Raw genomic sequence first — 12113 nt, forward strand, 5'->3', positions numbered from 1 at the left:
AGAGAAACTCAGCAGGTCTGGCAGCATCTGCGAAAAGAGAACCAGAATTAACATTTCAAGTCAGCTGTGACAATTCTTCAGAACTGACGTAGATTTGTGTTGGACGTGTAATGTTATAACTCTGTTTCTCTCTTCACAGATGTTCCCAGATCTGCTGAGTTTCTCCCGCATTCTCGAATGCTTGTTGCAGATTTCTGGTTACTTTGACAAGCTGCAAATGTCATTCAGGACATGCTGTCCAGGCCATTTTCCTTTGTGAGCCACCTGGTCACATGCCATTCAGTATAATAACCCATGTATGCAAAAGCCTTAAATGCAGTACTGGACAGTGCAACAATTCACGTTCTATATTTTTCACTGTATTATAGAATTTGGTATCTGGTGATGATCATTGATATGATTTTTTTTTTCTTTTCCCTTTTGCAGTGGCAGGTCTCCCCAGTTATTGACGCTTGACTTGTTAAAAAAGGAAGGCTTTGTTGAGACGAATCCTTTACCGTTGAATCATGCCAACCTTGTCACTGTGCCTGGGGCAGCTGCTGGCTGGTGTGATACAGTTCATCTCTTTGGAAGTAAGAAGGTGAAGTATGACTTTCAGTAATCTTCCAACAATATTTTCTTTCCATATCAAGTCTCCTTGTTTTGCTAAAATTAACAAAAAGGGAAGAAGACCATACATTGAGCTCAAACCTACTTTCCTTACAAGCCAGACCACACTGAAGACAGCAATGAAAGCAATGGGAGGATCAATGACCAATATTGGCCCCTTGGTTTTGAGACTTCCATCAATGGTTACAAATCCCTTCACAGCCTTTTATATCAGCTGTGACTCAGTTTTCTTTTAATATTCCCTCATGGGATGTGGGCATCTCCAGTGAGACCAGCATTTCGTGGCCATCTCTAGTCGTCCTGGAGAAGATGGTAGTGAGTCAGTTCTGTCTCCAGAGGAGAGTTTTTTCCCCTAATTCCCATTGACTGTAGTTTTTTAGGGCTTCTTGACACCATGCTCATGAATTGCTGTAGTCTGTGTGGAAGGTCATGCATTGTGGTGTTCAGAAAGGAATTAATAGAGTCAGAGTGCCAAGAATTGACTCAGCAACAGTGATATAGCTCCAAGTCGGGATGGTGAATAGTTTAGAGGAGAATTGCAGGTGATGATGTTCCCATGTATCTGCTGCCCTTGTTCTTCTAGGTGGTAGCAGTTATGGGTTTATAAGGTGCTATTGGAGGAGACTTGCTGCTTGCAGTTGGTACATTGTGCTACCACTATCTGTTGGGGTGATGGAAGCAAAAGTTGAAGCTTGTGGATTGAGATTCTCATCAAGTGGGCCACTTTGCCCTCGATAGTATCAAACGTCTTGAGTGTTGTTGGAGTTGCACACATCAAAGCAAGTCACATTCCTGACTTGTGCCTTGTAGATGGTGCACAGGCTTTGGAGAGTCAGAAGGTGAGCTACATGCTGTACAATTCCTAACCTCTGACCTGGTCTTTAGCTACAGCATTTAGATGGCTGCTCCAATTCAGTTTCATATCATTGGTAACTTCCAGGATTTTGATCGTGGGGGGATTTAGTGATGGTAATGCTATTAAGCATTAGGGGGTGATGGTTAAATTCTTCTAGTTCAAAATAATAATTACCTTGGACGTGTGCAGTTGTGAAGGTTACTTGCCACGTATCAGGCCAAACCTGGATGTTGTCCAGGTCTTGCTGAATTTGGACATTGGCTAGATTTGAGGAATTTGCAAATAGTGCTGAACATTGTGCAATTATCAGTGAAAATCCCCACTTCTGACCTTATGATGGAGGGAAGATCATTATTGAAGCAGCTGAAGAGTTTTGAGCTTAGAATTCTACTTTGAGGAACTCCTGGAGTGATCTCCTGGAACCGACATAACTAACCTCCAGCAATCACAGGCATCTTCCTGCTATGACTCCAATCAATGGAGAGTTTTCACCCTGACTTCCATTTTGCTCAGGAGCCTTGACACTGTGCGCAGTTATTTGATATCAAGGGCCTCTGGAATTCAGTTCTTTTGGTCCATGTCTGGGCAAAGGCTGTAAGAAGTCAGTAGCCCAAATGGCCCTAGGGGAACTCAAACTGAATGTCAGTGATCAGGTAATTCCTTTACAACTTTAATTTATTCATTCAGTGGGTGTGGGCTTTGCTGGTATAGAAGAGAAGGCTGAAACATGTGTAACAATCTTCAGCAAGAAACCCTGACTGTCCCCAGCATCACAGGTACAAGCCTCTAATAAGAGTCATAGAGATGTACAGTATGCAAACAGACCCTTCAGTCCAACCCGCCCATGCCGACCAGATATTCCAACCCAATCTAGTCCCACCTGCCAGCACCCGACCTATATCCCTCCAAACCCTTCCTATTCATATACCCATCCAGGTGGCTTTTAAATGTTGTAATTGTACCAGCCTCCACCACTTCCTCTGGCAGCTCATTCCATACACTTACCACCCTCTGCGTGAAAATGTTGCTCCTTAGGTCCCATTTATATCTTTCCCTTCTCACTCTAAACATATGCTCTCTAGTTCTGGACTCTCCCAACCCAGGGAAGAGACTTTGTCTATTTATCTTATCCTTGTGCCTCATGATTTCATAAACCTCTATAAGGTCACCCCTCAGCCTCCAACGCTCCAGGGAAAACAGCCCCAGCATATCCAACCTCTCCCTATGGCTGAAATCCTCCAACCCTCGCAACATCCTTGTAATTTTTTTCTGAACCCTGTCAAGTTTCACAATATCCTTCCGATAGGAAGGAGACCAGATTGATTCACTCCACGTGATATTTTAAAAAATGCCTGGGGTGGGGGTGTAAGGATGCCCCAAAGGCCATTGGCCGTGCCAGTGTTCTAGCAGAACTGCTGAAGACTTGTGCTCCAGCAGTAGCTAGCCATACCCTGAGAGCACTGCCTCTGACGCATTCCATCATTTTGCTGATGATGGAGAGTACACTGATGGGGCAGTGCTTGTCAGGACGAAATAATCCTGCCTTTGTGTGCACACATCATCTTTTCGATTTGATTTATTATTGTCATACGTACCTAAGTACAGTGAAAAGTTTTGTTTTGCGTGTAGTACTGGCAGTTCATACAAAGTGCTTTGTATAGAACAGAGCAAGGAATACAGTACTACAGCTGCAGAGAAGGTGCGCAAAGAGTGGGGTCAACATTAAATTTGAAATTTGAGAGATGCATTCAGAAGTCTGATAATAGTGGGGAAGAAGCTGTTCTTGAATCTGTTGGTCGCTGTGTTTAAACTTTTGTACCTTCTACCCGACGGAGGGTAGAACAGATTATAACCGGGGTGGGAGGAGTCTTTGATGATGTTGACTGCCTTTCTGAGGCAACGAGATGTATAGATGGAGCCAATGGATGGAAAGTTGGCTTACGTGATGGGCCTGGGGAATTTTCCGCATGGCCACGTTGATGCCAATGGTTTACCTGATCTGGAACAGCTTGGGTTGGGCCAAGGTAGTACTGGATCAGAAGTCAGAAGTATTATTGCCAGAATATTGTTGGGGCCCATCGCCTCTGCAGTGTGTAGTGGTTTCAGTTGTTCTTGATATAACGTGGAGTGAATTGATTTTATTTAAAACGAGCAATGTTGGGGTCCTCGTGCGAAGGACATTTGTCGAGAGTGTGGTGCTGGAAAAGCACAGCAGGTCAGGCAGCATCCAAGGAGCAGGAGAGTCGATGTTTCAGGCATAAACCCTTCATTAGGAAGCCCTCCTCCATGAAAAGGACACTTGCCTTTGTAGCTTCTGGGTACAAGATCTACATAGGGCTTGAGGACAAATATCAAGGCTGACACTCCTGTGGTGCAGTGTTGATGGAGTAATGTCAGAAGGGCTGCCTTTTGGATTAGATGTTAAATCAAGGCATCGTCTGCCTGTTTTGCTATAAATTCTGTGTCTTACGATCCTGCTAGCACTAACTACTTGATGAAGGAGCAGCACTCCGAAAGCTAGTAATTCCAAATAAACCTGTTGGACTAATACCTGGTGTTGTGATATTTAACCTTGTTTTGGGATGTTTCACCACATTAAAGCTGCCACATAAGTGCAAAGTTATTGTTGTTGTTTTTAAATTCCCTCGTGGGATCTGGGCATTGCTGGCTGGGCCAGATTTATTGCCCGTCCCTAGTTACCCCTTGAGAAGGTGGGGGTGACCTGCCTTCTTGAACTGCTGCAGTCCACCTTCTGTGGGTTGACCCACAATACTGTTAGGGAGGGATATCCAGAACTTTGACCCAGCGACTGTGAAGGAACGGCGATGAATTTCCAAGTCTAGATTAAAGTGGTGCTGGACAGCATCCGAGGAGCAGGAATATCGACGTTTCGGGCAAAAGCCCTTCATCAGGATGAATTTCCAAGTCAGGATGGAAACTGGATTGGAGACGAATTTCGTGGTGGTGGTGTTCCGATGTATCTGCTACCCCTGTCCTTCTTGATTGAAGTGTTCTGGGTTTGGAAGGTTCTGTCCTAGGATGCAGGGTATTTGACGTTACTTACGGGAGGAAAGAAACAACTGTGTACTTGCAGTGAAGTGTTTGTACAATAATATCACCGATTAACAAGGTTTAAAATAAATGGGCCCATCTTCTGGTTAAAAAAAAAAATTTGCAAAAGAGTTTTGAATCATAGAATTCCTACAGTGTGGGAGCTGGCTGTTTGGTCCATTCTGACCCTCTGAAGAGATCCCACCCTGACCCACTCCTTGATAACCCTGCGTTTCCCAGGGCTAATCCATCTAACCCACGCATCCCTTGACACCTTGCCTAACCTTCGCGTCTTTGGACTGTGGGAGGAAACACATGCAGACATGGGGAGAATGTGCAAATTCCACACAGACAGTTGCCTGAGGGTGGAATTGAACATGTTAGCCTGGTACTGTGAGACAGCAGTGCTGACCTCTGAGGCACCGTGTCACACCTTTGGTGTGATATGATTGAGTTATATATTACCTGTATGTGTGTCGAGTGTAAGATTATATGATTTGCAGCAATTTCACTCTGTTTGAATCCCAATTGTTGGCTCTAAGAAGCAATAGTAAATGAGCTGTAATATTAGCTCTCCACCTAGCCCGCTTCATAACTTACTGGGTGAAGTTACAATGATCACAGTTTTTTTTTAAGATTAGATTCCCTACAGTGTGGAAACAGGCCCTTTCGCCCAACCAGTCCACACCGACCCTCCGAAGAGTATCCCACCCAGATCCATCTCTCTCTGACTAATGCACCTAACACTATGGGCAATTTATCATGGCCAATTCACCTAACCTGCACATCTTTGGACTGTGGGAGGAAACTGGAGCAAACCCACGCAGACACTGGGAGAATGTGCAAACTCCACACAGACAAACAGTTGCCCGAGGCTGGAATCGAACCTGGGACCCTGGCGCTGTGAGGCAGCAGTGCTAACCACTGAGCAACCATGCTGCCCGTTTTTAACTCAATACTGTTGCTGTCTTCATAATGGGAATGATCAAATCAATGATATTTAAAGCAGCAGATTGAAATACCAATTCCTCTCTTGAATATTCAGTAAGATTAATGTGTAGAAAGGAGGAAGAAATGCCTTTTATCTGTTACTCAGTCTTGTTCTTGGTGTTCAGGTGGAGATGAAAATCTCACTCTGTAACTAGTCCCTGATGCATTTGTTTGGGTAACTCTACAATAAAGTGGAGTTTGGATTATTATTGCAGCAAATGTTGCATTTCTAACACTCCGATTCTGCTCGCCAGCTGTCCTTAGGTGAAATTCTGCAGCCTGCGATTGAGTTGGCAGAAAGAGGCTTCCCTGTTTCTGAAATCACTGCATTTCACTGGAATAGAGAAGCGAACATCCTGCAAAGGCCAGGGAATCAACATGGGAAGGATCTGCTGCTGCAGGGCCAGAGTCCTAAATCTGGCCAGATTTTCAAGAATCCTCTCTTAGCTCAGACCTTCAAGGTGAGTGGTTCACTTCTTCCTAATCTCTTGGGTTCCTAGCAAACTTGTGTACTGAATAAGTTACTCCTGAGTGATTTATTATGGGAAGAATTAGATGTGGACTGCATCAGATAGTTTAAATCAATTAGCTCTGGAGCGGGTGGGGACTGGAAGCTGGGACTCCTGACCCAAAGGCAAGAACACTACCACTGCACCACAAGAGCCCTACACTTAACACTACGGGCAATTTAGCATGGCCAATTCACCTAACCTGCACATCTTTGGACTGTGGGAGGAAATCCACATAGACACTGGGAGAATGTGCAAACTCCACACAGTCAGTCGCCTGAGGCGGGAATTGAACCCAGATCTCTGGTGCTGTGAGGCAGCAGTGCTAACCACTGTGCCACCATGTCGCAAAGGTATATGCTTTAGCCATAGTGATGCCATTAGACAGGGGCTAAACTGTGCTAATGCAAATGGTGTGCTCCCTGTCCAAGGATAGCCATGTGAAGCATCCCTTTTTGCTTAAGTGAAATCCCAGTTAATGTCCACTATCTTGATACAGTTAATTCCCCTTGGTATACAATCAACAGGTGGGGTTCCTGGGTACAGTGGTAGTGCCCCTACTTCTGAGTCAGGACGCCTGTGTTCAACTCCCACCTGTTCCAGAGATGGATTATAACATCTCAACATCTTGATCAGAAATACCAGGTGTCACAATTATGCCTCATGAATCGAACATTTTGTTGGATATTCTATCGTTTGCACGTGTATTTCTTCAATCTCTCTAAAAGCAACTCAACAAAACACTTGGTGATTTGGGCCCTAATATAAATTAGGAGAAAGTGAGGACTGTATGGAAAAGCACAGCAGGTCAGGCCATACTCTCGACCCTAATTTAAATCACTTCATTGTTTCAAGCAATGACAATGACAGTTTATTTATAGAATCCTAGGATGTAGGTTTGCTCGCTGAGCTGTAGGTTTGATATCCGGACGTTTTTATTACCTGGCTAGGTAACATCATCAGTGGCGACCACCAAGTGAAGCGAAGCTGTTGTCCTACTTTCTATTTATATGTTTGTCTTGGATGAGGTTCCTGGGGTTTGTGGCGATGTCGTTTCTGTTCGTTTTCTGAGGGGTTGATAGATCTATGCGTTGTGGTTGGAATTCCAGGCCTCTAGGAATTCTCTGGCATGTCTTTGCTTAGCCTGTCCCAGGATAGACGTGTGGTCCCAGTCGAAATGATGGGTTTTTTTTCCCTTCGTGTATAGGGCTACGAGGGAGAGAGGGTCTTTCCCCCCTCACCCTAAATTTATGCCCTCTAGTTTTGGACTCCCCTCACCCCAGGGAAATGACCTTGTCTATTTGTCCTATCCATGCCCCTCATGATTTTATAAACCTCAGCCTCCGATGCTGTAGGGAAAACAGCCCCAGCCTATTAGCATCTCCCTATAGCTCAAACCCTCCAATCCTAGCAACATCCTTGTAAATCATTTCTGAATTCTTTCAAGTTTCACAACATCCTTCCTGTAGCAGGGAGACCAGAATCACATGCAGTATTCCAACAGTGGCCTAACCAATATCGTGTGCAGCTACAACATAACCTCCCAACTCCTGTACTCAATACTCTGATCAATAAAGGAAAGTATACCAAACACTTTCTTCACTATCCTATCTACTTGCAACTCCACTTTCGAGGATCTATAAAATGCACTCAAAGGTCTCTTTGTTCAGCAACGTTCCCCAGGCTCTTACCATTGAGTGTGTAAGTCCTGCCCTGACTTGCCTTTCCCAAAATGCAGCACCTTACATGTATCTAAATTAAACTCCATCTGCCACTCCTCGGTCCATTGGCTCATCTCATCAAGAGTACTCTGAGGTAACCTTCGCTCTCCCCTACACCTCCAATTTTGGTGTCATCTGCAAACTTACTAACTATACCTCCTATATTCACATCAAAATCATTTATATAAATGACTAAAAGCAATGGAGCCAGCACCCATCCTAGTTGCACTCCAGTGGTCACAGGCCTCCAGTCTGAAATGCAACTCTCACCACCACCCTCTGTCTTCTACCTTTGAGCCAGTTCTGTATCCAAATGGCTAGTTTTCTCTGTATTCCATGTGATCTAACCTTGCTAACCAGTCTACCATGAGAAAACTTGTCAAATGCCTTGCTGAAATCCATACAGACTATGTCCACAGCTCTGCTCCATCAATCCTCTTCATTACTTCTTCTAAAAACTCAATCAAGTTTGTGAGACATGATTTCCCATGCACAAAGCCATATCGACTATCTCTAATCAGTCCTTTCCTTTCCAAGTACATGTAAATCCTGTCCCTCAGGATTCCCTCCAACAACCTGCCCACCACAGATATCAGGCTCACTGGTCTATAGTTCCCTGGCTTGTCCTTACCATTTTTCTTAAATGGTGGCACCACATTAGCCAACCTCAGTCTTCCGGCACCTCACCTGTGACTATCGATGATACAAATATCTCAGCAAGGAGCCCAGCAGTCACTTCCCTCATTTCCCACAGAGTTCTAGGGTACAGCTGATCAGGTCCGGGGGATGTATCCACCTTTATGCATTTTAAGAAGTCCAGCACCCACTCCTTTGCAACAAGATGTTTTTCAAGATGTTGCTATTTATTTTCTCAAGTTCTCTATCTTCCCAATCCTTCTCCACAGTAAACCCTGAGGCAAAATATTCATTTAGTATCTCCCCCATCTCCTGGGGATAAAAAGTAACTAACCAACATATTGTTTTTATAAATTCTGAAAGATAACTTGGAATCTGTGCAATGTGGACGTGGATTCAGACCAGTTGTATTAAAGTTAATTATGATGCTACTGAGTCACAGTTGAGATTGTTAGTACTGTTAGTGTTGAGAATGGAGTGTTGCAATGCAGTTGGATGTCCACTATCTGTAGACAAGAGTGGGTACTGCAGATGCTGGAGATTAGAGTAAAGATTCAAGTGGTGCTGGAAAAGCACAGCAGGTCAGGCAGCATTCGAGGAGCAGGAAAATCGATGTTTCAGGAATGATGAATGGCTTTTGCCTGAAATGTCGATTTTCCAGTCCACTATCTGTTGCCTCTTGTAGTAAAATACACCAGGATTTTCCTAGAATGGAGTCTGATGTATGATAAACAGCCTTTCCCTTTCACACTGGACACAACAACTGTGGTTGGGGAAAGTAAATTTCCAGTTGCTACTTAACACCATTGTGTAGATGTTCATTGTGGAGAGACGTTTTAAGCATTTTTACAATGTGCCATGTGTAAGAACAAATGCTGAGGAATGTATCTGTCAGTGTCCACTCATCCAAAGGGGAACAGGGAAACTTGCACTGTGACAATAACTAGTCTTCAATCTGTTGAGTAATTATACAGGGTACATCTGCTTAGCTAATGGAATAAATATAAAATACACAGGAAAGAAAGAGGCCCATACTGTTCATCCAACATCCATTTTATTTGAATTCAATTCTCTACCTCAAAGTTTGTGCGAAGATTTGTAGCTCAGGTGCTCGTTGTTGTGGTTCTGTTCGCCGAGCTGGAAGTTTTTGTTGCAAACGTTTCATTCCCTGGCTAGGCGACATCATCAGTGCTTGGGAGCCTCCTGCGAAGCGCTTCTTTGATGTTTCCTCCGGTGTTTCATAGTGGTCTGTCCCTGCCGCTTCCGGTTGTCAGTTTCAGCTGTCCGCTGTAGTGGTTGGTATATTGGGTCCAGGTCGATGTATTTGTTGATGGAGTTTGTGGATGAATGCCATGCCTCTAGGAATTCCCTGGCTGTTCTCTGTCTGGCTTGCCCTATGATAGTAGTGTTGTCCCAGTCAATTCTCTACCACTTAGCCTTGTATTCTGTTGTGTTTCAAATGTTCATCTGAGGAATTCTTAGATGTTGTGATGGTTCCCACCTCTACCACTTTTCAGGCAGTGATGTTCTGGATATCCATTGTCATATGGGTGAAAACATCTATTCTCAAACCCACTATAAACCTCCTGCTCCTGACCTTAACTCTGTGCCCCTGGCTTATTACCCCTGCAATAAGGGGAAGCCTATCCAGCCTTTGCCCCTTAGAACCTTGATTACCTCAGTCAGATCGCAACATCCTCCTCACGCCTTCTCTGGAAAATGATCCCAACCTCTCGAGTCTTTCATCAGCGTGGAATTGCACCAGCTCATACAACATCCTGGTGGATCTCCTTTACACCCTGTCCAGTGCAATCACATCCTTCTATGGTATGGTGACTAGGGCTACACACAATACTCCAATTGTAACCTAACTAATGTTATGCACAGCTCCATCACAACCTCTGCTGCTGTATTCAACACTTTCACTAATAAAAGCAATTATCCCACTAGAACGGAGAACAGAACAGCACAGGAACAGGCCCTTCGGCCCACCATGTCTGGGCCGACCCTGGTGCCATTCTAAGCTAACCCCATCTGCATGCACATGGTCTGTATCCCTTTATTGGCTGCCTGTCCATGTTTCTGTCTAAACGCCTCTTAAATGCTGCTATTCTATCTGCTCCTACCACCTCCCTTGGCAGTACATTCCAGGCACACATCATCCTCTGCGTACAAAAACTTTCCTCTCACATCTCCTTAAAATGTTCCTCTTCCCACCTTAAACCTATGCCCCTGAATATTTGAAAATGAAGTCTTGCCTCTCCATTAATTCTACCCCTCTGAAGTTCTTTCAAAGAAGTTAGATCCACTGACCTGTAGTTCCCTTGTTTATCCCTACTACCCTTTTGAATAAAGGGGCCGCATTGCTCTCCTCCAGTTCTCTGGCCAGCAGCCAGAAATGATTTGAAAATTAATGTCAGAGCCCCAAAATCTCCTCCCATTGCCTCCCATAGCTGCCTGAGTTACAACTCATTCAGAGTGAGAAGGGTGTGTACAGTATTCAACGTGAAAATTATACATTGGTGATTTGGTGTTATTTTTTAAAATGTTAGAGAAAACTGTTCTTATCAGAGAGAGTTTACGTTGACAGTAAAATAGGGGTGTTGTCATTTGGATCGTTGCTGCTGATGACATGCAGTGCAATTTTAAATTTCTCTATGAATCATTGAAAAATAAACTCTATTAGATAATTGTTATCTAAATAAGTTCAAAGGATTGCTTTGTTGCTACCCTTTGCACTGTATCAACTCATTACGTGCCTCTCCAACATCGCCCTGAACAAACTCCAACTCATTCGGGTCTCTGTGACTCTTCAGTCACCCCACAACTATTTTCTTTTATTTCACACTTGTCCTTATTGACCAATATATTGATTCTGAAATTCTCATCCATTTAACTTCAAATTCTTTCATGGTTCCTCAGCTTCCTTCCTCTGAAATCTTATTCAGTCGTACACTCCAGCTTGTATAATTTTCTGATTCTTACAGACAATCTATCTCTCCCTCTCTCTCTATCTCTCTGTCTCTGTCTCTCCCTCTGATGTGGAGGTGCTGGTGCTGGATTGGGGTAGACAAGGTCAGAAGTCACAGGTTATGGTTGAACAAGTTTATTTGAATTCACAAGCTTTCAGAGCGCTGCTCCTTTGTCAGTGCACTGAATGCTTGAGATTTCAAATAAACTTGGGCTATAACCTGCTGTCATGTGACTTCTGATCTTCTCTCAGGGATATGGGCCAAGTGCCGGCAAATGGGACTAGATGAGGTTGGGATATCTGATGGGCATGGACGAGTTAGACTGAATGGTCTGTTTCCATGCTGTAAATCTCTATGACTCTCTCTCTCTCATTTTCTGATTCACCTTTGATGTCAGACATTTCAATCATTACATACTGCACTCTTGAACGTTATGTTGAAGCCAGCTGTTACCTTTCTGCCCCCATCAAAAAACTTCCCCAGAAGTTGCCACCATGACCATGCTTTGTGTCATTTCTCTTTTCAAGCCCTTTATCCTTTCTGCCAGTTTCCTTGCAAAAACTCTGATCTATGTTGTTTTTATCCTGGACTAAATTGAAGAACAGAAACAACGTCATACACAGCATCTTTCTGAACCTTAACAGTTCCTAAAATCCTTGACTGATGACGAGGAACTTTTGATGCTAAGCTGCTCTTGTATTGTGGAAAATGGCCATTTTGCATGTGGCTCGTTCCCACTCACAGCGATAATGCTGGAAAATATGTTTTA

General features: G+C 43.9%; 1 protein-coding gene across 3 annotated transcripts in view; it reads left to right on the forward strand.

Moving 5' to 3' along the window:
- LOC122556165 (glutathione hydrolase-like YwrD proenzyme) overlaps positions 1–12113 on the forward strand; it is a 65167-nt gene that overhangs the window by 9144 nt on the left and 43910 nt on the right. For all 3 annotated transcript variants that reach the window (XM_043702678.1, XM_043702679.1, XM_043702680.1), the window contains exons 4-5: positions 427–580; positions 5761–5967. In XM_043702678.1, the coding sequence (XP_043558613.1) occupies positions 427–580; positions 5761–5967 (361 nt within the window). The remainder of the gene's footprint in view (positions 1–426; positions 581–5760; positions 5968–12113) is intronic.

The sequence above is a fragment of the Chiloscyllium plagiosum genome, chromosome 13 (genome assembly GCF_004010195.1).
Source record: "Chiloscyllium plagiosum isolate BGI_BamShark_2017 chromosome 13, ASM401019v2, whole genome shotgun sequence".
Classification (NCBI taxonomy): Eukaryota; Metazoa; Chordata; class Chondrichthyes; order Orectolobiformes; family Hemiscylliidae; genus Chiloscyllium; species Chiloscyllium plagiosum.